This window comes from Mirounga angustirostris, unplaced genomic scaffold, assembly GCF_029215605.1.
Source record: "Mirounga angustirostris isolate CCGP_5_RB_7025 unplaced genomic scaffold, mMirAng1.0.hap1 SCAF_6, whole genome shotgun sequence".
Lineage (NCBI taxonomy): Eukaryota > Metazoa > Chordata > Mammalia > Carnivora > Phocidae > Mirounga > Mirounga angustirostris.
The window spans coordinates 125,004,610-125,029,500 of record NW_026991714.1 but is presented as its reverse complement, the minus strand read 5'-3'; the positions used below and the strand labels follow the sequence as shown (position 1 = coordinate 125,029,500).

Genomic DNA, 24,891 nt, shown 5'->3' with positions numbered 1-24,891 from the left:
GGGCTGCTTGCACACTGCCAGGCTTGTGGCACCGCTTTGATGGGATCTTGTCGAGAGCATATCTTTGGGGGTGGACCCACTTTGCTGCGGTCTCTTGTCTACGTCCGGCTGTGGGAGTCTGTTCTGCCAGGCTTCAGGTCACTTTCTGGGTTACTTATGCTGATGTGGGTTCTCTAGGTGGCCGTGCAACGTGAGGCTGGGGTCCTCCTACTCCGCCATCTTCCCACAACCTCTAGGAATTGTATTTTTAGCAAGCTCTCCAGGTGTTTCAGATCTAAATGTTTGCCAGGCTACTCTTTGAGAGACACTGATCCAGATCAGCCCTTCTCAGACTTGAATGTGCATGTGAATCACCTGAGCATCTTGTTAAAATGCAGCTCCTGACTCAGAGATTTGGGGCCCAAGATTTTGCATTTTTTGCTGCTCCCAAATGCTCCCAATTTGTTGCTGGTGCCACCTGTTCCCACCCACACTTGGAGTAGCAAGGATCTTCCTTCTGCAATTACGGCGCACCAGCTCTAGAGGGGGCTTTACTCTAGCTGGATAGTTCAAGCATAAAGTGTCTACATTAAAGATTATAGTCATGTACCTTTCATTTTTAATTAAAATAACTTTTTAATTGGCACTCAGATAATTTTTATACTGTAAGCACTTTAAAGAATATCTAGGTACATCTGGTACTTTCTTGCTAATACTTAACACACAACATTTTCTATCACTAAACTTTTAATGCACATTTGCTCCAACAGCCAGATTCTGATTAGTGTTAATGCATGGCTGAGGGAATTCAAGCCAACTTGGCAACAAAAACGCCTCTGAATGAATGCCTTTCATTGTTGGCAGCTTTATATTTTTTTAAAGCAAGAGTCTCTTCTAGGACTATTTCCTTCAAATCAAAATGAAGAGTTTAATTCATCAGTTAACACTCCATAGCAACTAGAAGGCTTTTCCTGCCTCCTCCAACTATTATTTCTCAAGACACAGCCAAGCATGCCCCCATTAGCTGCAGCCTAAGAAACAACTAGAAGGAACTTGATTTTCCTGTTGGGATGATAGCAGGGTAAAGAAGGAGTGGAGTCCGGCAAGCAGAGCTGTATATCCACAGGGTCTGGAGAGAGCGTGTGGAGATCCAGGCAGGCAAAGTAGGAAGGGGCCAATATAGCATGGCCTGTGTATCCTGACAGGCATGGGGCAGGGTGGGGGTTGGGAGACTCCAACAGTGACTTAAATTAGAAATTCCAAGCAGATGGTCATCAAGGGGGATGTACCCAGCTAGAGTCTGGGCCAGGACTCCAGCTGGACAGAGCCGTGGGCTAGAAGGACTGGACTCTTCTAAGCTGAACATAACCATCTCCATTCCCCCAGGAGCTGTGCCCAACAGGAGCCCGCCTGGTCTTTGTCTTCACACAAAGCCCTGCCCTTGGCCAGCCAAGACCTGTCTGTTCTCTTTCCCTCACCAGGGCCTGTGACCTGTGCCTAATCACCTGTGTCTCTCCTTCCTCGTCCAATGTAGGCATCAGGCCAGGCTGACTTAAAGCAGCTTCCTGCATACCTCATGTCCAATGAAGTGCCCAGCCCCAACTTCCTCCTGTTGGAGAAAACCACAGCCACCGTGACCAGGCCTCAAAGAGTTCCTGTCACCTCCCCTTCACCAGGCATTCCTGCAGCTCTATGGGCCTATCATTCAGCTCCTGTCGAATAGGGCAGAAGAGCTAGAGCTCCCCAGGGGCTCCGGCGGTGGCCTGTGCTGCAGACAAGAGCCATATATTGTGTGTGTGCACACATACGCACGTGTGTGTGTGTGCATGCGCACGCAAAACTTACCACTCCGTCACAGTTTACGCAGATCATCTCATCTGACCTTGAGGTAGAGCGAATATTATTAGCCCTGCTTTATAGATGAGAAAACTGAATCCTAGAGAATGTAAGCAGGTTCCTTTATCAGACATTGTGTTAGGAGCTAGAAGAATAAAATATAGTCCAGAACTCAGTGGAGCTAAGTCTTCTGTGCTCAAGGCTGCACGGGTAATAATCATAATAATTCATTCTTTCAAAAATATTTATCGAGTTCCCATTGTATGTCAGGCACTGAGTGTATATGGGAGAAGACAGACATGCTAACTAGTGTTTATTGAGCATGTGCTCTTGGCCCAGCACTATATTAACAACTTCACAGGTATTCTCTTAATCCTCAGCACAGCCCTATGGCAGGCATGGACAGGCTGGGTGACTTGCCCAAGGACACCCACACCACTAGACAGTGGCAGAGCAGGGATATGCCCTCAGGTGGTCTGACTTCCGGGGCCCACTCCTCACCACAGAGCTACACTGCCTCTCGGCTGTTCTGGTCTAACTCCAAGTCCAGTGTACTTTCTGCTGCCGCCGTATTGCGGCCACAGAGCCCGCCACTCACTCCCTAGAGAAGATGCTCCCACCGTCTTCACCCAGCCACTCCCAAGGGCTGAGGGGCAGGCAGCCCCCATTCCCGGTCTAAGACCCCGAATGCCTGCCCCCATCCTGAGCTTGGCTCCCTGAGACAGTGCTGCCTGCACCCCACCTCTGCCCGTGCCTTGCCCCTGGCGGACTCCCTGACCCCTGTTCTGGCCTCCCTGCTGGGATGGCTCCACTCCAGGTGCAGAGTGTGTCTTCCCTGCCCCCTCAGCTAACCCTGTTCTGCCCCCTCCTCAAGCTGCCCTGACTTCACCCCTGAGGTGGCTCATCCTGCATGCCCCTTTAACCACAGAAAATGACCATGGATTAGCTCCTCAGTTGTTACTTTGACTTCTTCCTCCTTCCTCAAGCTATGACTTCCACACCCTCCTCTCAGCTAAGAACCTCACTTCTTCTTCCCCCAGGAGCAGACCAGGGTCTCTAGGCACCAACTGTCCAGTCATTCTCTTCCACCTCATCCTGTCTTCTTACCCATCCCGCCTTCCTCTCTTCCTCTCTTAATTCCAGGTGATCTGACCTTAGATTGCTCGTACTTTAGACTCTGTCCCCTCCATCCCCTACGCATCTTGCCCAGGTCCCTCTAAATCCATTGCCCTCCTGGGTCTTTTCCTCCTACCCACAGACATGCACAGGCCCCATAATGTGGTGAAACTGTCACTTCACTCTGTGTCCCCTGGCCAGGATCCTAGACCTTCCTGAGCCTTTCTGGTCCTACAGGGATGCCCATCCACGCTCTCCTGCCCTCAACCTATCTCCTCTCTCCTCTCTAAGGAAACAGCTTCCTTGAAGGTCATCAGTGCCTTCCAAGTTACCAAATCCATTTGCTTATTCCAGTCCTTGGCCTTTTTGACTTCTTGAGAGCATTTAGCACTGTTGGCCATGCTTCTCACTTTAACCCTTTCTTTCTTGATTTCTGTGTCTTCTTGACTCTGCTCTGTCTTAGGAGTCACTTGCTTGCAAGGAACAAAAATCTGCTCAAAGTGGTTCAGGAGTTTTCGGAATAATTCAGGGGAATTCCCATTCTTCTGCACTATCATTTCAAGTCTCTCCCCTGGCCTGTCCTTCATACGCACAGCCACCAGACAATGTTCTTCCAAATAGTACTGTTATAATGGTACATCCTGCCCAGAATCTTCCAGCAGCTCCCCATTTCCCACCAGATAAAATCTGAAGTCTTAGTTTACGTGCTACATCTTCCACGGTCTTAGCTGCCATGTAATCTCCAGTTTGCCTTCCACTCTTTTTCCCCGATTGTCCAACACACATCTCTGTGTCATCTAGTTAGTCTATCCTCTATTCCCTAAGCATATGTTTCTGCTTCATAGCTCACACTATTTCTTTTGTAAATGCCTAATTCATATATCTGCTATGAGCCTGTACTTCCTTCAGGCTCTAGATCAAATGTACCTTTCTCTATAAAGTCTTTACCCCAGGAGAAGTGACCTCTCCCTCCTCCTGAAAGCTTGCGACTGGGGCCTCTCCTTATTTGCCATATTAGGCTGGAGGCTCTCTGAACCGCGAATTACATCGTGGGCTAGGCAGTGTGCCTAACCGGGGAACAGGACCCCAGAAGGATGGAATGCAGTCATTGGAGAATGACTGGCTTATATTTTTCACTCTTAAAGAAGAGTGAGGCATCCATAGGCTACTTGCCTTGCTATTCTGCCTCTAAATTGGCCCACCTCCTTAACCAAAAGAGAGACCAAGACAAAGACTAACATCTTTTTACCTAAAAGCTTCCAGGTAGTTATAGCATGAGGGAAGAAAGTTTGACTAGACACGTAAAGTATTTGGGGACCAAGCAGTTAAGCGATTTGCCTGAACCCACGGAAAGTTGATCACAGAGTTGGGCCAGAGCTCACCTCGTGTCCCCCGACTCCCCCCCACCGGACTCCTCACTGCCAACTCTCTGTGCCCTCTCGCCTCCCTGCAGCCAGTGGAGGAACAGGCAGGAAGCCAAGACCTGGACCCATTTCCAGAACATAGTGAGTCAGACAGTCACTCCACTTTCTGTGTTTACCTCTTTCTGGGGCTTCTGGAGGGGAGTGAGGAGACCTTGAGATGTATCTAGAGGACACAGGGACTCGATGGTGCCAAGGAATCATTGCCTTCCATCAGTAGGCCCTGGCAAGTCTGTCTCCAGAATGTACAGACCTAGATGAGTGACTGTCTACCTGGAGACACATCCCTCATCCTTCCTGGCACTTCTCTCCCTGAAAATATGTAGCTCCTAAGATGCTGCTCTTGCTAACTCTGGTACTAGTTGAAGTCTGTCAACCACGGGCTCCCTGCTCCTAAAGATGGGCACGTGACTCAACCTGGGCTAATCAGAGCCCTGCCCCAGAGCCTCTCACATTGGAACTGAGGGAAGAAAGCATCTGCCATCTGTGCCTAAGCTGAGGGGTGAGGCTGAGAGTATTGCCACAGGTCAAGCCTGGTGGAGGAGGACGGTGTGAGAGAGGGAGGCCAACAGAGGGAAGAGGAAAAGGAGAGGAGAAATGAAGTCTAGACAACCTTCTGGTCAGAACCCTCGTTCCGGTCACCCTGAGGCCTGGCTCTACCCTTTCTGTTCAGGCAGTTTGGACATCTGAGCCAATATATTCCTCAGTTAATTCAGGTGGAGTGTTTGCCACTTGCAACCAAAGAATCCTGATTAACACAGCTTCCATACCTGTCACTTGAATCCCTCATTTAATCGTTTATGGGATTCCTGCCTCCCTGTCTTCCTCTTTTCTCAAGATAAACATGCAGTGAGGAATAGAGTCATGGTCTTCACTAAATCATTATCATCATCATCATCATCATCATCAACAACAACAACAACAACAACAAAAATGACTTAGCACCTGTCTTTTCCTGGCATTGTCCTAGGTATAGTGGGGGATAGAGCTGCAAATGGTAGTCTCTGCCTTCTGGGTGCTTCCATGCTCATCAAAATATAAGAAATTCCAAGGGCATATAAAACACATGCTGAGCACAGATCTTTTATAGGACAGGGTATAAATCAATCAGTCTGCCGTGGAGTTTTTACAGAACACAGACACTCATCACTACAGATTATTCTGACCTTTTGGTGCCAAACATTTCTTTCTTAAAAAACCATCCACCCCTTAGGACAAAGGTTTTTGTCCTCCATCTTAGAGTTACCTTCTTCGTCTTTGCACTTATTTATGGGGTCTTCTCCGTCCTGGTTAGCTCCTAATTCAGGATCAAATTTATTTGTTTGTTTGTATGTTTGTTTTCTGGGATGCCCTTTCCAGATGTACCCAACTTACTCCCTATAAAATCCTCAACCCCAGATTTCTCATCATGCCTAGAACCCTCCCACTACCAAAGTCTCCATTCCTTTAAACTAATATCTGGCCTCTGGATATATCCTCTTCCAGGATACAATCTGTGAATCTTCTGTTTAAATGCCTTCCCATATGTTTTCTGGTCCTATTTAACCTCAGTGGCTTTCAAACAATTAAATATGTAAAAAGGAAAAAAGAGCATTACACATGTTTCCAAAGAAATGATCTATATTCAAGGTTGTACATTCAAAATGGGAAACGGTTAGACTTGGCTAGAAAGGAAAGAAGAATGAGAAGGAGAGGTAGAAAAACAGAGGTATCTAGAATCCTTGTATTTCCTAGTACCCTTCCACCCTCGGCCTCTGCATAGCCCATTAGTTATTCTGAGATCCAAGTATCACCCCAAGGAAGGTCTGGGGAGACCTGCCTACTGTGAACTGAAATGGCTGAACTAGAGAATCCCACTGATTTATAATACTCTTTCCTACTTGCCAGGGATAAGTTACTCTTCCCCCTTAAGTCTGAAATGATAGGTCATCATCATCTGCTTCCTTTTCCAAAAATTTAGTAGCTGAAAAACAATTTATTATTTCTCACAGTTCTGTGGATCAGGAATTTGGCCAGGGCTCAGCTGGGTCATTCTTCTGCTCCACAGGACATCAGCTGGTGTCCCTCACTTGGTTGCATTCAACTGTAGGCTGGGCTGGGCTGGACAGCCCATGAGGTCCTCATGCACATATCTGGTGCCTAGGTGATCTTCCACATGGTCTCTCCATGGGGCTAGACTGGGCTTTCTCAGAGCGTGGTGGTCTTAAGGTTGTCAAATTTCTTACATGGTGACCGGCTTCCCCCAGAGACAAAGGGGAAGCTGGCAGGCCTCTTAAAGGCTAGGCCCTGAACTGGCTCAACATCACTCCCATTCCATCATATTCTGCATTTGAGGCAAGTCACAAAGCCAGCCCAGATTCAAGGGGAGGTAAAAGCGATTCCACCTCTTGATGGGTGAAGTAACATGTGCATACAGAGAAGAAAGAACATGATGGCAGCCATCTTCGGAGGCCATCTACCACACCCCATTTAACCCCTTTCACTCACTTAAAGGACACAAGTGTTTGCTCATTTCTTAGCCTTAGATAAACCCCCATATATGGGACCCTGTTCTCATCCTAGGCAACTGTTCTCAGTCTCTTTTTTCCCCACACATTATTTTGCCTCGTGGTCTCCATCCTAAGACCTAACATCTTCCTTACATTCCACCCATACTCACCCTGAAGTACTTGTTTCAGAAAACTGTATATTCCCAAGTATGGACTCTAAATTAATTTTTACTAAAGCTTATTCTAATTTTGTGTTCTGATAACGATCACTTAGAACATGTAATATATCCATAATATGAGGCTGACAATCTTTTATTAAAGATTTATTTATTTATTTTAGAGAGAGAGAGAGAGCGCACGTGAGAAAGAGAGCACAGGGGGTGAAGGGCAGAGGGAGCGAGAATCCCAAGCAGACTCCATGCTGAACGCAGAGCCTGTTGTGGGGCTCAATCTCACAACCCTGAAATCATGACCCTAAGATCACAACCTGAGCCAAAACCAAGAATCAGACACTTAACCAACTGCCACCCAGGTGCCCTGAGGCTGACAATCGTTTCAATCCTTGGAAATCTTTTACTGCAAAGAGCCAAATGGTAAATATTATCAACCTTGGAGCCATATAGTCTGTTGTGTAGGAAAAGCAGCCATAGATAATACATAAATGAATGGACATGTCTGTGTATCAGTAAAACTTTATTTACAAAAATAGGTAGCAGGCCATATTTGGCCCAAAGGCCATAGTTTTGCTGATCCCTGCTTTAGACTAAGGAATAAGTATGTCTTTCAGTTTATTTTGTATAATGATTAGCTGTTTGACTTCCAGAAAGTCACTTTTCTCTGAAAGTCACCTTTTTCATCTATAAAATAAGGGTATTGAACAAGAATAAAATACCCCCTTATGCCCATAGTTGTGAAAATGCCACACATCTTTAAAAACTCTTTAGAGGAAATGCCCAAGATGGCCACAAGATGGATTGTTTCTCTGTAATGATATCTCAGAGTCCTGTTGATATTTCCATGACTTTGTGTCCTTCCAAGAGTCTCTCTATTTGTCTCAGTACATGAGCATATCCCCTTTTCCACGTGTGTCTGTTTCTATCTGGGCCATTCTCTTTATCTGTGTTTATGTGTGTGGTTTTCTCTCTGTGTTCAGGGGTTCACTGTCCCTCAGTTTTCGTTGGTGTGCATTCCTTTGTGTCTCTGTCTTGTTTCTTTGTGTATACATACATCTGTCTCTTCTTTCTGCCCTGACTATAATGTTGAATAGTTACCCATTTTTCATTCCTTTCCTTTTTGAGTGAAGAAAAATGTCCTATTCTTAATTTTCAAAATAGATATAGCATACTTTATATATCAAATTTTTTAAGATATCATATGTAAGTTACTTAGCACAATATCTAATATTCAATAGGGACCCAATGATTACGTTCTTTTATCGGGCTTCCCTTTATGTAACTGCCTAAGTGACCTTTTCTTCACATGGGCCAACGATTCTCAGCAGAAAAAAAGGTAGATCGTCTGTATCTATCACACTTTGTTGTTCTCTCTGATCCTTACCCAGGGCACCAGTCCTCAGCCTCCTCTTTGTCATGACTATGTCTATACCTATCTTTTGGGAACTAATGAAGGTGGAGGATCAAAGTTGATTTTTGCTCAGCCACCCTGTGATGATCCTGCACCTTCCACAGGCTCCTTCTCTTTTGTTCACTCTGCAAGTATTTAGTGAGTGCTCACTATGTACTAGGTGATGGGGAGACAGACATGAACAAAGCAGACATAGTCCCTGCCCTCGTGGAGCTTATGATTTACTGGGAGAAGTGGGCAATAAATAGGTACCTGAACAAGAGTAGGACAGTGGATGCAGTGATTGGAATACCAACCAGGGGATGATCTCTGTGAGATGCCTTTCAAGGCGGGACCTAGAGGATGAGAAGGAGCCAGCCTGGGACAGGAGGGAGGTGGAGGGAGAGTGTCCTCATCAGACACAGAGGCCCTGCAAGAGGGCGCGGGGTTGGGACCATGCCTGCTGGAATGCTGGGAGCTGAGAGGAGACCAGTGTGGTTGGAGGAGGTCAGCAAGGTTGCAGCAGACCGAGCCAGGCTCCCCGGCCAGGCGTAGTAAGGGGTCATTCTGACATGAGGGGAAGCCACCCAAGGGTTTTAGGCAGGAGAGTGGTTGACCTGGTTTATGTGTTTAAAAGATGACTCTGGCTACATTGTGGAGGGATTAGCATTCAGGAGCCGGTGAGGAAGCAATGGAAGGAGACTCTCCAAAGATGGTGACAGTAGGGGAGGAAAGAAGAGAAAGCCTTTGAAATATTTTAGGAGATAGAAATGACAGGATTGGCCGATGAATGAGATGTGAAGACAAGGGGGAGGGAGAACCAAGGCTGGTGCCAGGTTTTGGGCTTCAGTACTCGGGTGCCCATTGCAGGTAGGAGGGGGGCTGAGCAATCCTTGCTCCATTTTGGACACATTCCATCAGAGATGAGTGTGGATGTGCAAGGGGAGACGTCAGGCAGGCAGTCAGATATATGAGTCTGTGCTCGGACTGGGGATTTGGTTGGGGATAGAAATTTGGGAGTTGTAGGTCATGGGAATGGATATTATCCCCCAGTGCAAGGGGACAGAGAGAGGAGAAGGGGGCCCAGGAACAGGCCTGGAGACTCCACCATGAAGAGGGTAGAGCAAGGAGGAAGAACCTACAAAGAGAAAAAGGAGAGGGAACCAGGGAGAAGGGCCCCAGAGGGCAGGGTGCACCCAAAGCCACGAAGGCAGTGTTTTAAGAGGGAATGGTGCAGTGGCCCAGAGAGCTGGCCAGTGTGCCGGAAGCAGCTGGAGGCTGGGGCAGATGAGAGCGGAAAGCCTGTCCCTGGATGTGGCCACCTGAAAGCCCCCTGTGACAAGAATGAGGGTGGCTTTGCTGGAGTTGGGGGGAATGTGGATCGGGGTGGGCTGAGTGGATGGTGAGAGATTGAAGACAGCCTGGGAAGACAGGTCTTCGAGAAGTTTAATTATGAAGGGGCTTAAATCAAGAAGCATACCCATAGAGGATGAGAGATCAAGGGTGGGATATTTGGGATAAGAAATACTAGAGTGTGTTTGGAAACTCTCGAAATGATCACTGGAGAGTGAGAGATTGGGCCTCAGCTGTTGTGTTACTTTCCATAATGATGAGAATTTATACTTGTGTAACTCTTCACGGTTTACCAAATGTTAGCACACACACTGTCTCAGTCTTACTGCCAGGCTACGAGGTATGTAGCAGCCGAGTCAGAGGTGAGGCACCCAGTGACGAGCTCAAGGCCACAGCCAGGAAGGGGCGGGGCCAGGCCCCTGTGCCCACCCTGCACTCCTGGGCCCCCCACCCCAAGGCCCCTCCCTGTCCACAGCAGTGCTCTCCCAGGGGACTGGCACCAGAATTGGTCGGGGCTCACACAGCCCTGGCTGTGCCCTGCGGTGTCTCTCAGGACTATTTTCCAGTTACCACCCAGCAAATCCCTCCGCTTGCAGGCCCAGCCTTGATATTAGGGAGTCACGGCTACTTTTCAAGAGCACAGGACACTGTCCCACTCCCTGAGCCCGTCTAACTGAGCCTCAAAGCCTCTTGAATTTCTGGAAGAAAACAGCAATCTCTGGCAGGTGTCAGAGGGAGGAAACGTGAAATTCCACATCCCTCACATCCAGCCCCCCAGGCTTGTCAGCATGGGGACTGCCACCCAGAGGGACTGTGGGTGGGTTAGTGACTGTTGCTAACTTCTATACCTCAGTCGCCACATCTGCGAGATCCTGGGCTGTCGTGAGGCTGAGTGAGACATAAGGGGGCTCGGCCTGTGCTGTCGCTCTATTCACTGCCCTTGATTATTTATATTTATCCATCCACTCGCTCACTCATCTGTACCTTGGACAGACATTCGTTGAGCACCTTCTCTATGCCAAGCATTGCCCTAGGCACAGTAATTGCAGAGATGTATGCACATGCTTCCTGGGCTCAAGAAGCATCTGTTTGAACGAAGGGAAGCGATGTTGGAGCACAAACAACCCTGCCCTCAGAGGAATAAGCAAGGTGCAGAACAGTGGGTATCCAGAGAAGAGATCGCATCCAGCCTAGAGGCAGTCCGTTGGGGGCAAGCTTCGTGGGAGGGCGGGGAGACCATTCCCCATGGAAGGTGGCGGCTGCGGCTGAGCCAAGCCACAGAGGCTGGAAAAGGCAGAGCCTATTCGGGGGGAGGGGGGGCGGGCGCCGGGGTGAGGAACCCGACAGAGCATCTGCTCCATGGTGCAGAGGGGAGGGGACAAGCTGGTGATCCCAGGGGAGGACTGTAAGAGGCTCACACGTCAGTCCAGCAGACCCAGTAGAGGGCAGCCTGGTGGAGAGAGGAGTGGCAACTCTGTCATTTACCCCTGGCCTTGTTCAGAAGCCTCCCTAGGGGCTGTTGGTTTGTGTCCCTCAGGGTGGCGGCGGGAGAGAAGGGACCAGAGTGTCGGGATTCATCCCAGGCCAACAGGCAGGTTGAGGCAGGACTCTCTGGTGCATGCTCACTCTGTAGCAGATGGAGGAATTTGAGCCAGCCTAGCAAGCCCACCCCACTACCCCCTAGGGAGTGCCCTGGAACTAGCACCTCCAAGTTCCTCAAAGAAGAGATGATCCAGGGCCATCTGCCCCCCCCCCAGTGCCACCACCTTGCATGCACACCTGCCACCCCAGATTCCGGGCAAAAACCCGGCTTCCGCTACGTGCGGAGCCATGCCCCTGCCTCCCCATGGCCACATTCGTCGACACAGTCTGTGACCGCCTAGTTGGTCTAACTCTCATTTTGCAGAAGAGAAACCCAGAACCTAGAGAGGGGAACTGACCAGCCTCAGGTTACAAAATGAATCTGGGGAAAAGTCAAGACCCATGAGAAGTAAATGAAATCGAGGATGAGACCATGCCTTGTAGAGTGCTGTAGCAAAGTAGGGCTATTATCTCCCCTTTGACATGAAGTTCTTGGGCATTTCTCATGGTCACTACCTTGGGGGAGGCCCCCAGAAAAAGAAATCCAAGGACTAGCAGTGTTGACATCATGGGCAGTGTGGAAAGAACACAGGATTTAGAGCCTGGAGACAGAGTACGCCACGTACCAGCTGTGTAACCTTACACAGCTCACCACCTCCCTAACCCTCAGTTTCCTTTTCTAGAAAATGCCTCATTACCCTCTTTCTGTGGGGCTCAGGTGAGACAACGCATCTGACAGTGCTTTCAACAATCCCAGCACTCTGGGACCGTGGTGTCTTGTGAGGAGCAGCAAAGATCAGAGTAACCAGAAGACCCAGAGGCTGGGAGGACTAATGTGTGGCACCCAAGGCATTTTCTGTCCCTGGGGGCTGGAGCCCAAGTGTTCGGTCTCCCCTGCCCAGACACGTCCCATGGGGCATGCCATGCCCTCGCCCCCCGGCCCTCAGACACTGTTCATCTGGGCATCCAAGGCGTGACCTTCCATCGCCAGGTGCTGACTCAGCTCCCAGTGAGCTCTGTCCCCTCCTTTACACACACTATGGGTGCCAGAAGGCGCCCAGCCAGTTGCTCAGCATTCCCCAAACTTCACAGGCTCTGCATCTCGGTGACAAAGGAGAGGGCCAAGTTGGATCCGTTTCAGGAAAGCAAGAAGTGATTTCTAAGACCTTGGAGAGGTCTTTCCGCCCACACCATCCCCATCCCAAAGCGTTCTCAGCCAGGACAGCCAGAGGCCTGCAGCTGAACATCACTCAGGATGTACACGCTTAGGTTAAAACAAAGGCAGGAGGCCAGGACTAATGGATGGACATTGGCCAGGTTCCTTAGGAGAGCCTGGCAAGCTGGTGTTCCCTAGAGGCCGGAGGAGGCCTTCAGACATTCATGGCCACACTGCCGGAGGGTGACCTTGGGCATGGCGCTTTCTCCAGATGGAAAGGCAATGGGAAGAAACCAACTGTGCGATCCGAAGCCTTTATGACTCAGACGTGGACTCTGAGGTTTCATTCATTCAATCATTCAACAAATATTTACTGAGCACCTAGTGTGTGCCAGGCACTGTTCTAGGCCCTGGGGGATGAAGCAGACATAAAGTTCTGCACTCGTGGAGCTGATATTCTAGTGGGATCAGACAGAGAAGAGAGAGCTAAACATGAAGATAGAGAATTGTCAGATGCTGGTAAAAGCTTTGGGGGAAGAGAGCAGGGATGAGGGATAAGGAGCACGGGGAGGGGGTGGTGCTTGCAGGTTTCAGGAATGTGGCCAGGAAGGCTTTGCTGAGAAGCAACAATGGAGCCATGGCCTGAACTTGGTGACAGAGGGGAACAGCCTTGTGGATATCTGGAGGAAGTGCATCCTGGGCAGAAGGAACAGCAAGTGCAAAGTCCCTGAGGCAAGAACATGCCTGGGCCTTCAGTGAAGCAAGGAGGCTATGTGGCTGCAGGAGAATGAGACAGAAGAGATGAGGACAGATGAGCATTTTAATCTTGAGTTCCTTAGAAAAAGAGATCTAGCAGGTCCACCTACTGACTTTAGATGTGTTCATAATCTCCCGTCTGAGATGCTCATTTTATACTACTGTTTAAATGCTGGGACTCTGTCAGGAGAGTCATTCCAAACCTCAGCAACAAAGCCTCTACTCCTCCAGGGCTCATTTGCCCAGAAAGAGCCTGGGTCCAAGTCCTAGCACCTGACACCTAACTAGTTGTGTTACCTTGGGGAAGGGTACTCAGTCACTCTGAGCCTCAGTTTCCCCGACTGAAGCTCATCAGTGCCTCATCTGTAAAATGGGTTAGTAATACAGCCTCCCACACCCACCTCACTTGCTTATTAGATTTAAATTAGTGAGATCATAAATAAGAAAGTGCCTTTGACATTGAGATGGGCAAGGTAGATGGGGGGGTAGTCGTTTTCTTCACGAAGCCTGTGGTAAGAGGGTTGTCATGGGCTGCCCATCCCCCTGTGCCACCCTGCTTCTCATATTGTGTCCCATGTGGGCCCAGTTGACTCTTATTTTGAGTGAGTCTGTATCTGATTCAGGGACACTCACCAAACACCCAGGGACCCCTGAGGAGAGGCTGAGGCTGTCGAGGGTTTCCCCAGAATGCCCCAAGGCTGAATTGCCCCACCGCTGACCTGTCTGGGAGGCTTCTAAGCCCCACTGTTGGGCAGGAGGACACCAGGTGAGCCCAGCTGCTCCTCCTCAACACCCCCTCCCCCTTCCTCCTCCAGGTACAACGGCCCCAACCTGGTTCTGAAGTATGACCGGACCCAAAAGCGACTGGTGAACATTGCAGTGGATGAGCGCAGCTCCCCCTACTATGCCCTGCGGGACCGGCAGGGGAATGCCATTGGGGTCACAGCCTGCGACATTGACGGGGATGGCCGCGAGGAGATCTACTTCCTCAACACCAATAATGCCTTCTCAGGTAAGGGGCTGGGGCCTCAGGCCTCTCCCTGCTTCCCACCCTCTACCTCCCAACACCAGCTGTGGGGAGGGCCTTCCTCAGGTTATTCTGTTATGGGCTCCCCCAGGCATAGGCCCCTGCTGCCGTCAAGAGCTCGCTCTGTCCCAGCAGAGATGCCCAAGGGGATCCCTCATCTCCCTCAGACTTTCGTCTCCCAATCTAAGCAGTCCCCCCACCCCCCACCACTGCTTCTGCCATGGCTCAGCCACTCAGCACTTCTCACTGGACAGACGGCCTCCTGGAATCACCCTCCATGCTGCTTCTAGGGAACCTTTCAAAATGCTTTGAAATCCTTCAAGGGCCCCCCACAGCTTTTAGCTGAGCTCGTTTATTCACTCCACAAATTCCTGCTGAACACCTACTCCATTCCAGACTAGAGATGCTAGATTCTGGGGAAACAACTTGGAAGCAGGCAGACCTTGAGTTCATGGAGCCTTTCCCAGCCTAGAGTGTCTCAGCCGACGTACCTGGGGGTCTTGTGTAAATGCAGCGGGTCTGGGTGCGGCCCAAGATCCTGCATTGCTAACCTGCTTTCACGCTGCTGCTGGTCCAAGGGCCGCTGAGGAATGGCTGAGGGACATTGATGCCAGAAAGCTGCATAACAGTAAGGACAATGGTAGCAGCTAACTTAAGTGGCACTGACAGTGTGCCAAGCCTGGATCTAAGCCCTTTACATTAATCAGCCCATGGGAGCCTCACAGCAATGCACTTAGGTAGATCCTGGCATCCCACTTTATAGTTGAGGAGACTGAGGCACAGAGGTCATATGACTGGCCCACGGCCACACAACTTGTAAGTCCCAGCACTCAAACTCAGGGGTCCGACTCCAGATCCATTCTTTAATTAAGATACTCCATGGCCAGGGCACTTGGGTGGCTCAGCCGATTAAGCATCTGACTTCAGCTCAGGTCATGATCCCGGGGTCGTGGGATCAAGCCCTGTGTGGGGCTCCCTGCTCAGCGGGGAGTCAGCTTGTCCCTCCGCCCTTCCCCCTTGCTCATGCTTTCTCTCTCTCTCAAATGAACAAATAAAATCTCTAAAAAAAAAAAAAAAAGATATTCCATGGCCTTACTCAGTCCTGTGTCCTCAGGGCCTAGTGGAGAGCCTGGCTTCTAGTGGGTGCTCAGTGTTGCACAGATTGGGGGGCTGTGTTCTTGGGTTAAAGATCAAGGTGGTTCCCAACCCCTGACTCTCACGTTCTCTCAAGCCTGAGCTCAGCCCACTAGAATGAAGTCCACTCCCATGGAACGATAACATCTACAGGGAAGTCCCAGGCCACGGTGTCCTCCTGAAACATGCAGAGCCTCATGTCCCTGAGAGGCCAGGTGGGTCATGCATCGGCCTCTTCCAGATGACAACATCCTCTTAGGTTGGTCTAGACAACACCCTGTGGTTCAGACCTGTGTATTCACCATCCTGGACCCTCCCGATCTCCCGGGGGCAGGGGACTGCCTGGCTATGGGGCTCACCTTCCCTGCCTCTTCCCCAGCCCAGCACACACACACTGGCTTTCCCTGGGCCCATGTTGCCCCTACTGGTTTTTGAGGCCCGGCCAGGATCCAGCCCCTAGACTGCCCCTGAGGTCGAGCCCTGCCAGTGGCATGAATGGGAGGGAAGAGGTTGGGGCCTGTACCAGGGGAAGGGGGAGGTGGGGCTGACTGGCTCGGAGCCAGCCTTGTGCAGCCAAGGAACAATGAGCCACAGCCCCGAGTGGTGTTTTATGGGTTTTCATCTCATCTTGCCACCAAGTGAGGCCTGAGAGATAGTAATTATCCCTACACAAATATCAGGGCGTGATTACCCAGCTGGATTTACTGCCCTCTCTCCAACTAAGCCAAGATTGGATTAGGACACAATTAATTGATGGGCTGATCAACGCTTTAAGTTGATCAAGGTCAGGAGGGGAGCAGTAGCAGGGGACAGCCATGGAAGGGGTGAGTCCCCAGGAAGATGCAGTAGGGCAGGGAAGCAGAAATAGGGAGAACCGTGGGAGCGAGGTGGTGTTGAACATAGGCTTGGCAGGCAGGATGCCAGAGGAAGGGGACAGACTCTCCCTCCTGACCGAGTGCAGAGCACCTGGGAGGAGCGGTCAGGTGCCTGTGAGGCAGGAGCCCCTCCCACGCTCTCAGAGCATTCCACTGTGAGGCCCCGAGCAGAGGTGCTCAGCCCGAGCCGCACATTAGAATCTCCTGGGCAGCTTTTATCACTCCCAGTTCCCAAGGTGTACCCCAGTCCAGTCCAATCCAAACCTCTGGGGTGGAACCCAGTCATCAGACTGGAAAGCTTTCCAAGTGATTCCCAGGTGCAAAGTTGGAAAGGCGACCCCCCCCCCCCGCCCCCGCCAATCATGTTAGTTCCACGCTCAGCCTAGCCTCCGCAAAGTTCCACTCATTCATGAATGTATTCATTCACTGGACAAATATCTATGGAGCACCTACTGTGTGCCAGGCACTATTCGAGGCACTGAGGATACCCCATGAATGAAACAGACGAAAATCCTGCCCTCCTGAAGTTTACACTGTATCCCCAGGGCTGCCTTACATCTCTCTAGGTACCTGACTCTCGTGGACTCGAAGCTCCTTCAAGGAGGAGGGCCTACCGTGGGTGCCCCCGACCCACGTAGACCTTGAATGTCCTGAGGGCACAATCTAAACTTGATAAAGAAATCCAGGAAGAACGGACAAGCCATGAGCCATTAGGCCTGAGAGAAGTTTTGCCAACCAAGCGAAGACAAGGAGAGGAGGACGACATGGAGGCCCCCCTCCCCTCCGCAGAAGGTCCTGGGCTTCCTGGGTTTCAGGGCACAAGTGTTCATCTGGGAGAGGCTGGAGCTGGGCCCCCAGTGCTGGGGTGAGGGTGACAGAGAAGCCTCCGTTCCAGACGTGCACCTCCCGGTGACCTTCTGCAGGTTCGAGGGATGTCTGGGTTTGAGGTAATTTTTCAGTTGAGCAATTCAATTGATTCATTGGCAGTGGGCAGGGTCGTGGGGCTGGGACATTTGTGCCATCTCAGCACTTTGTTGGCTCCAGCTGGCACAACGCTCAGCCACTGCCTGCCCACTGTGGGGAACCTGAGAGCCCCCCAGGAGCCCAGCCAGCCCACCCCTGCCCATGGCACGTGCCTGGGGGCCCCGTTGGCCTGCACTGGGCATTGGAGGGACCTGTGGAAGGGTGGCCCTGTCCTCTCCCTCAACCAGCCTTTGGGATATCAGCACTGGAGTCTCCGGAAGAGGGTTGAGATCCTGCATCCTGGCGGTGGGGGTTAGTTTGTACAACCCTGAGATCTGCACCTTACTCACTGGGTGACCTCTCTCAGCCTCAACCCCTTCACCTGTAGAACATGAAAAACCATATCAGCTTCATAAGCTCAACTCCCTCCACTGACTCCATAGACTAAATCCAGAGTCTCTGCCATGGCCTATATCACCCCTCCTGGGTGTGAGCCCGGCTGCCTTTCTGACTCATTGCCTACACTCTTCCTCTTGCTCATCATGTTCCCACCTGAGGCCTTCGTACTTGCCATTCCCTCTACCTGAAATGCCTTTCCCACCACTGTTAGCAGGGCTCACTCCTTCCCTTCATTCAGGCTCATCCTCATATGGGGTCTTACCTGAACACCTGAAAGTCATCCTCCTATCTCTCTCTATGGCCTTAATTTGCTTTATTTCTCTTCAGAGCACGCAGCACTATCTGAAAGTAGGCTATATATTTGTTTGTAGTTCATCTCATCCTCTCTTCTAGTCAGCCCCATAGGGATAAAAACTTTGTCTTGTTTGCCGCTGTATCTCCAAGACCACTTAATGTCACTTAATAAACACTTAATACATATATTTGAATGAACAACTGAGACACTGAATGAAAAGCACTTATAATGGTATCTAGGATTTAATAAGTGCTCTCCAAGCAGTAGCTGTTATAATTCTGCAGCGTGAAGAAAGCCAGAGCCTTTAGAAGTGTCCTGGGCAGAGGCGCCAGGCCTCCCTCCTGGCCCATGGGAGAGAGAGAGACTCTAGGAGCAGAAACAGAAAAGGACCATCGTGTAAACAAGATACCAGCCAGAAAAGGGTACCAGGAGGGCCTGCGTCAAGGATTAAGAACTGAAAAATAGGTAGGAGGGAGGGAACAGAGGAAGATCAACCACAATCCCAAGAAGGCCTGGGCCAACGAAACCAGCTTATGGCTTAACTGACATGGAAACCTACCAGCCAGCGTGGTTCAGGCCACACATTACTTGGTGAAAACCAGGTGGGAGAGCGTGTAGGACAAAGGGGGACAAGAGGCTGGTTCCAGCACCTCCCTCAACATCCAAGAACCCAGGACCTCTGCAGCTCCCCCTCAGAGCCCATCCCCCCAAGGGGTCCGGTGCTGGTCACCACATCCACTGCACTGTGGGGCCCGAGCTCTCCTGCCCACGCGACCTGGGGTCACGGCGGCGTGGGTCAGCAGGAACTGTGAGCCCCACCACTTACATGACGTTCAACAGAATAGTCACTGATAATCTGCTACCTTTGATCTACAAGTACCTCCCTCCTTTTCTACACAAATAGTAGCACACTCCACTCACATTGCTGCTCCTTGCTTGTTTCATTTAACAAACAATTTCGGATATTATGTCACAACAGCACGCAGACTGCGTGCTCATTCTTTGGATGGCTGTATAGTACTCCATTGTGTTGATTCACCACTCACCGAACCGGTCCACTGTTGATGAACATTGAAATGGTTTGCCATCTTTGGCTCCTACCAGCAGTGCTACTGAATGAATAAGCTTGTCCAACACGCCATTGTCCACAATTGCAGGCGTATCTGTAAGGGGCATTTGTAGAAGGGATTTGCTGGGTCAGGAATATGTGTGCGTGGATTTGATAGGCGTTGCCAAATTACCCTTCACATGGACAGTCTTTATGACATTCCCATTGGCCCTGATGCAAGTGAGCATCTCCCAACATTCTCATCAATACAGTGTGCCATCATTTTTTTAAATATTTTCCAATCTGATAGGAAAAAAATGGATCTAAGTGTAGTCTTAATTTTCATTTTTCTCAAAACAAGTGAGACTGAGCATATTTTTATATATTCAAATCTCTTGTCTGCTTATTGCCTTTGCCCGGTTTGTCCATTGATTATTGGCCTTTTTCTTATTGATTTGTAACACCTCTTTATAAATTAGGGAAATTAGCCCTCTGTCTGTAATGCATGTTGCAAATAGTTGCCCCTTGTTTGTCATTTGTGTTTTGTCTTTGTTCATCGTGGGTTTTGCAATGCAGAAAATTTTTATTTTTGTGAACTCAGATTTATCACTCTTTTCTCTGATGGCTTCTGGGCTCTGTGTCATCCTTAGGCCATCGGCAGGGGCTTCTGTACTCTGTCGGAGAGGAGGTGTCAGTCACTGGGCCAAAAAAGAAAGGCAGTTGGGGCAGGTTGCACTTCCAGCTTCTGCCCACACAACAGATGAGCCATCTGCTCTTGAAAGCGTACCCCTGGTCCAGCAGCTCCCTCACCCAGGCCAGGTCCAGCTACACCCAGACCCTCTCATCTTGCTAATCAAAGTGTGTTCTGTGGCCCAGCAGCATTGGCAACAGCTAGAAGCTCTTCAAAATGCAGAATCTCAGGCCCCCACTCCAGACCTACCAGACCAGAATCTGCATTTTACCAGAATGTCCTTGACTTCCTGTGTCTGGGAAAGCCTGAGCTACAGGGTGCTGAGTCTCCAGCTTCTCTCCTAGTCAGCTTCCAGGTCCTCCTCAGTCCCAGCCATGCTTTCCTGGGATACGATGTTCTGATCTTCAGTTCCCCCAGCCTGGCCCCATTTGGGAAGACAAGCTCATGACCTGCTCAGATTCCCTGCCCCCATCCCCATGGGGCTTCTTTCACATGTGGGCCCATGAAAAGCAAGGATGGATGAGGCTGTCAATGCAGCACCATAAACCGTCCAGGGACCTAAAGGCCATTTGCTCAGTCCTAACACAGAACAAGTTTCCTCAGGAGCCAGGGACTAGACTGCCCTCCACTAGCCCCCACTCCAGCTCTTTAATACAGGGTGGGGTGGGGGACACTTTGCAGTCAGACCACAGTTTAAAGCTCAGCTTTGCCACCAGCTGTGCAACCTCAAGCAAATGACAACCCTCAGAGTCCCGGCTTCTCTCTGTAAAATGACAAACCTATGTTCCTGACACGACTCTGGAGAGGGCTAAATGAGCTAATGTGAATGAAGCACCTGGCAGGGGTTGGTCAGATTTTCCCCTTCATGCTGCGATGGAAGGGGGAAGACTTGGGTCCGAAATTATATCAAGGTCAGGGGGAGTCTGGGTCCCTTCTTTATTAAAATGTCCTTTGCCTGAACCATTTCTTTCTTCCTCCCCATCACTGCTTTGCTGGCTTTCCATTGACTCAGTCTTGTAAAGCATTTTAAACTCCATGTCAGTTTATACAGTTGCTTCCTGGGATGCGACTCATTGAGGACCTGCAGTGGTCATGCTTTGTCATTCCCATGGATGACCCATGGATGATGCTGGTGGTGGTGAGGATGGTCATCATGGTGAGGATAGTGATGGTGGTCATGATGATGGTGATGGTGGTGATGAGGATGGTGAGGATAGTGATGGTGGTCTTGATGATGGTGGTGATGAGGATGGTGAGGATAGTGATGGTGGTCATAATGATGGTGATGGTGGTGATGAGGATGGTGAGGATAGTGATGGTGGTCATGATGATGGTGGTGATGAGGATGGTGAGGATAGTGATGGTGGTCATGATGATGGTGATGGTGGTGGTGAGGATGGTATGATGATGTGATGGTGGTGATGAGGATGATGAAGGTGGTCATGATATGATGGTAGTGATGGTGATAAGGATGGTGGTGATGGTGATGATATTGCTTTTATGATTTATTAAACTTATCTTGTGCCAGATATTGTTCTAAGTACTTCACATACATTATAGAATTTAATTCTCACAACAGCCTGATGAATAGGTAGGCATTCTCATGATCCCATTTTACAAATAAGAAAAGGACAAGTTTGTGACTTGCCCCAGATGGTGCTGCTCCCTCCTTAACCCTGCTGTTTGGCAGTAATCTCTTTGCCTTATGAAGGAGTTTGGAGGCAGAGCCCTCTTCCGTGCCACACACACTTGCTCACTCTTCCCTTTGCCACCCGTACCAGACCATAAGTCTGGTCATCTCCCCGAGGTGGCGCAGGCCATGGGGAAGGAGGCCCTCAGGTCAGTGATCCTTAGGAAGAGCCCTTTATGACCCAAACTCACCCTTCCAGTGGCTCCAAGTTACCCTCTGGCGGCAGAGCTTGGTGTGGAAGGGATGACAGGAGGGTGAACTGAGGCCCATTTGCCTGATTGACAGCGCTGCCCTCCGTGAGGAACCTTCCCCTTTGGTCTGATGATTCTTCCATGTCTGCCCCTTCTTTTCCTACATCTGAACGCGGCTGCTCCTGGGACACGTGCTTTCCCCTTCGCACCCACCCCAGCCTCACTGCTCTGCAAGCTGCGCTCCTTTGTGGCCAGTGACCTCTTGGACATGTCTTCTCAGCCACCTTGTGACCCTGTCAGATGCAAACGGTGTGAAGCCAAGCTTTTGCTCCCACACCCAGCTGGCCTGATGTCCCTGCTTCAGTCACTGTCCCACTCTGACCCATTGCACCCACTCAACTCCCCCTGCCCTTACCACACCCGCCTCCTGCATCCCATGATTCCTCCCACTCCTACTGTCATCACAGAAGTGACCACCTTTTCTCCCCTGCTAGCCCACCCTCACTCCACTGCCAGGTTAGTCTTCTAGAGACACTGTCTTCCCCAGATCAGAAACCACCAAGGGCCCCTTCTGCCCTCAGTCCTGGAATTAGTGGGTCTCTCCTGCCCTGCATGTTGTTCCCCCTCAACCTCCACAAATTCTCCTCTCTGGGCAAACTATGTAGCCTCTCCATCTGTCTATGTCCCCTGCCTGCCTGGAGCACCACCCCTCCCCTCTGTCTGCCCAAGCCTCAGAGTCAGCACTCAGAAGCATAGGCTTTGAATCTGTCTCCACCACCCACTAGGTCTGTCACCCCAGGCAATTGACTAACCTCTCTGCCCCCTCAATTTCTCCGTCTGTAAAATGGGGCTGCACCACCTCTCAAGGTAGCTGTGGTGTTTAGGCGAGATGGTGGTTATAAAAGAGAGGCTTCGTGTAAAGCCTGGCCATGCTAAGTGCTCTATAAACAGGAGTCATTGTTGTTACTCTGACCCTTCAAGTCCAGGTTCAGGTGCCTCCTCCATCATGAAGCCCTCCCTCATCACCGTAGCCTCTTCCATCCTGACTTCTTGACATCTGCAGGACGTATCATCCTGTCCTGCCCCTCAGAGCTCTGTTAGCTGTGGGGTCTTAGGCAGGTCCCTTGTCTCTTGTTCTTCGGGTCCTTCATCTATAAGTTGAGCAGGCAAATAGTCCCCAGGTCGGGGGTTGTGGTGAGGGTTAATGAATGAATGTGTGTGAAATGCCTGGCACATGAATGAAAATATGTGAAGTGTTGCAGAAATGTTAAGTAGTATTTGTTTCACTGTGGTCCCATGGCATCTCTGCCCGTCCATCTCGTTGGATGGACCTTAAGTGCCCTGAATCAGCGACCCAGACTCCTCCTTCCCGGTGGCCTCCTACTGCACCTGGTACCCACAGGGCATGGCGGGCACATGAGCCTCACCTACTGGGCCTTCCCACCTGGCTGCCTGGCAGCAACTGGCACTTCTACTGGCCTCTGAGGGCTTCAAGTGTCCTTTACGGCCAAGATGTCGAAGTCAGGATGGGAATGGGAGTCCCGAGACACACCTCTCATAGGGGCCATGGCCCCTAGAGCCCCCTGCCCCTGCCCTTGAACCCCCTTCTGTTTCTCCTGGGCCTCTGCCCTCTCAGAATCTGCCCCGGGGGGGCTCAGCAGAGCCCCTCTCTCCTGCAGCTAACAGCCTCTCTTCCTGGGCAGCTGCCCCCCAACTCGGTGCGGGACCCCAGGGCAGAGTGCAGCTACAAGGAGCCAGAAGTCAGGATTACACGCTGACACGGGCCGGGGGCCTGTGCTGGGTGGTTACCGCCCGAGCCATCGACCAGCACAGGCCGCTGTTTATCTGTCTTCCTGACACACCTAATTACCCAGGTTGCAGCTGCCAGAGCGTTTGCTCTTCTTAAATCACGGGCTCCCGTCTCTCCTCGCCCGGGGCCTCCGGGCCTCTGCCTGCAGAGGGGCTGCCATTGATTTTGCCATTCCCATTTATGATCTACAAGGCTCTGCATCAGTGTTGCACATTTTACCTTAATTAGTTTATTCTTCTGGGCGTCCCTGGGCAGCTTGGAAGCCAGGAGGTGGAACAGGGGAAGAGGCTAACAGCACATGGCACCCGGACCCATCTGGCCACAAAGCCCGGGGCCTGGCCCGACAGCAGCACCCTAAGACGGCAATTAGCTAAGAACAGTGCTCGTTCCGCAGGGTGCTAGTAGGTGAGCTGCAAAAAGGGGTTCCGTGGCCAGCTGTGTTTGGGACAGGCTGGATTAAAGAAGATTAAGCAGGTAACTTATTGCAGGACTTGTCCAAGTTTTAATAGACTGATGCCTATTGAGAATCTCCCCGGGGCGGGGGTGGGGGGGACGGGTGGAAGGTGTGGTCTTTCCCAAACTCAGATGATCACAAAATCTTTCCTCCAGGCAGCTCACAGAGACCAGGGTTCCATAAAGCACATTCTGGGAAATGTGTATCTTGGGCGAGCAGGAGGAGTTGGAGGTGATGTGGCAAACAGAGGGGAACAGAGTCCCCCTAGGCCCATGGGCTTCTCTTGTCTCGCTGAGGGGCAGGAACTCTGCGGCATGAGAAATTTCTCCCGCCGAACGCAGAGGGGCCCATCGAGGGCTGCCGAGCCCCAGCTGCCGGCCGCTGCTTTCTCACACCGGCCCACGCGGTGCTGGAAGTTAACCTCCATATTTCGGCGGGGCTAGACTAGCTGGAGGTCGCATCTAAAGGGGCTCTGGTCAGACAGAGGAGGGCAAGGCTTGCTTGCTGTTGGTGGAGGCTGGAAACCCAGAAGCCTGCAGGGCCATCTTCAGAGGTCCCCCAAGCATCAGGAAGTGATGACAAGGCTGCCATTGCCTCGGGAATAGCCGTGAGCATGGCAGTCGAGGCCCACAGTCCCTTCTCTGCAGTCCTCAAATCCAAAGCCCTCTGAAAGCCTCAGGTGTTTGTTGTTTTTTTTTTAAGTTTGTGGGAAAATGAATTGATAGCAAAACCTGTCCTGAGCTGACGCAAGCTATTTATAGGTTTTATTTATCCCGCTTAGTGTGAATATTCATATATTTTACTGCAGAACTATTAATGTGTTTAATTACAGGGTGCTGCCCCATCCCTCCTGGGGGTGTTATGTAATAAACGGTGTGTGCACTGTGTTACCTTTCTAAAATGTGGAAGAACAAAATCTAAATTTCTAAATATGTCTGGCCCCCAGGGATTGTGCTGCGGTCTGCGGACTGGGGTGGTACGGGGCCTCCATGGGCGATTCTGACCCTGGGCCAGGGCTTCAGTGCATTTTATCGTGTAATTCCCACAGCCACATGTAAGGGGAG

General features: G+C 50.7%; 1 protein-coding gene across 1 annotated transcript in view; it reads left to right on the top strand.

Moving 5' to 3' along the window:
- CRTAC1 (cartilage acidic protein 1) overlaps positions 1-24,891 on the top strand; it is a 148,072-nt gene that overhangs the window by 69,084 nt on the left and 54,097 nt on the right. The window contains exon 3 of the mRNA XM_064595129.1: positions 14,066-14,262. Within this exon, the coding sequence (XP_064451199.1) occupies positions 14,066-14,262 (197 nt within the window). The remainder of the gene's footprint in view (positions 1-14,065; positions 14,263-24,891) is intronic.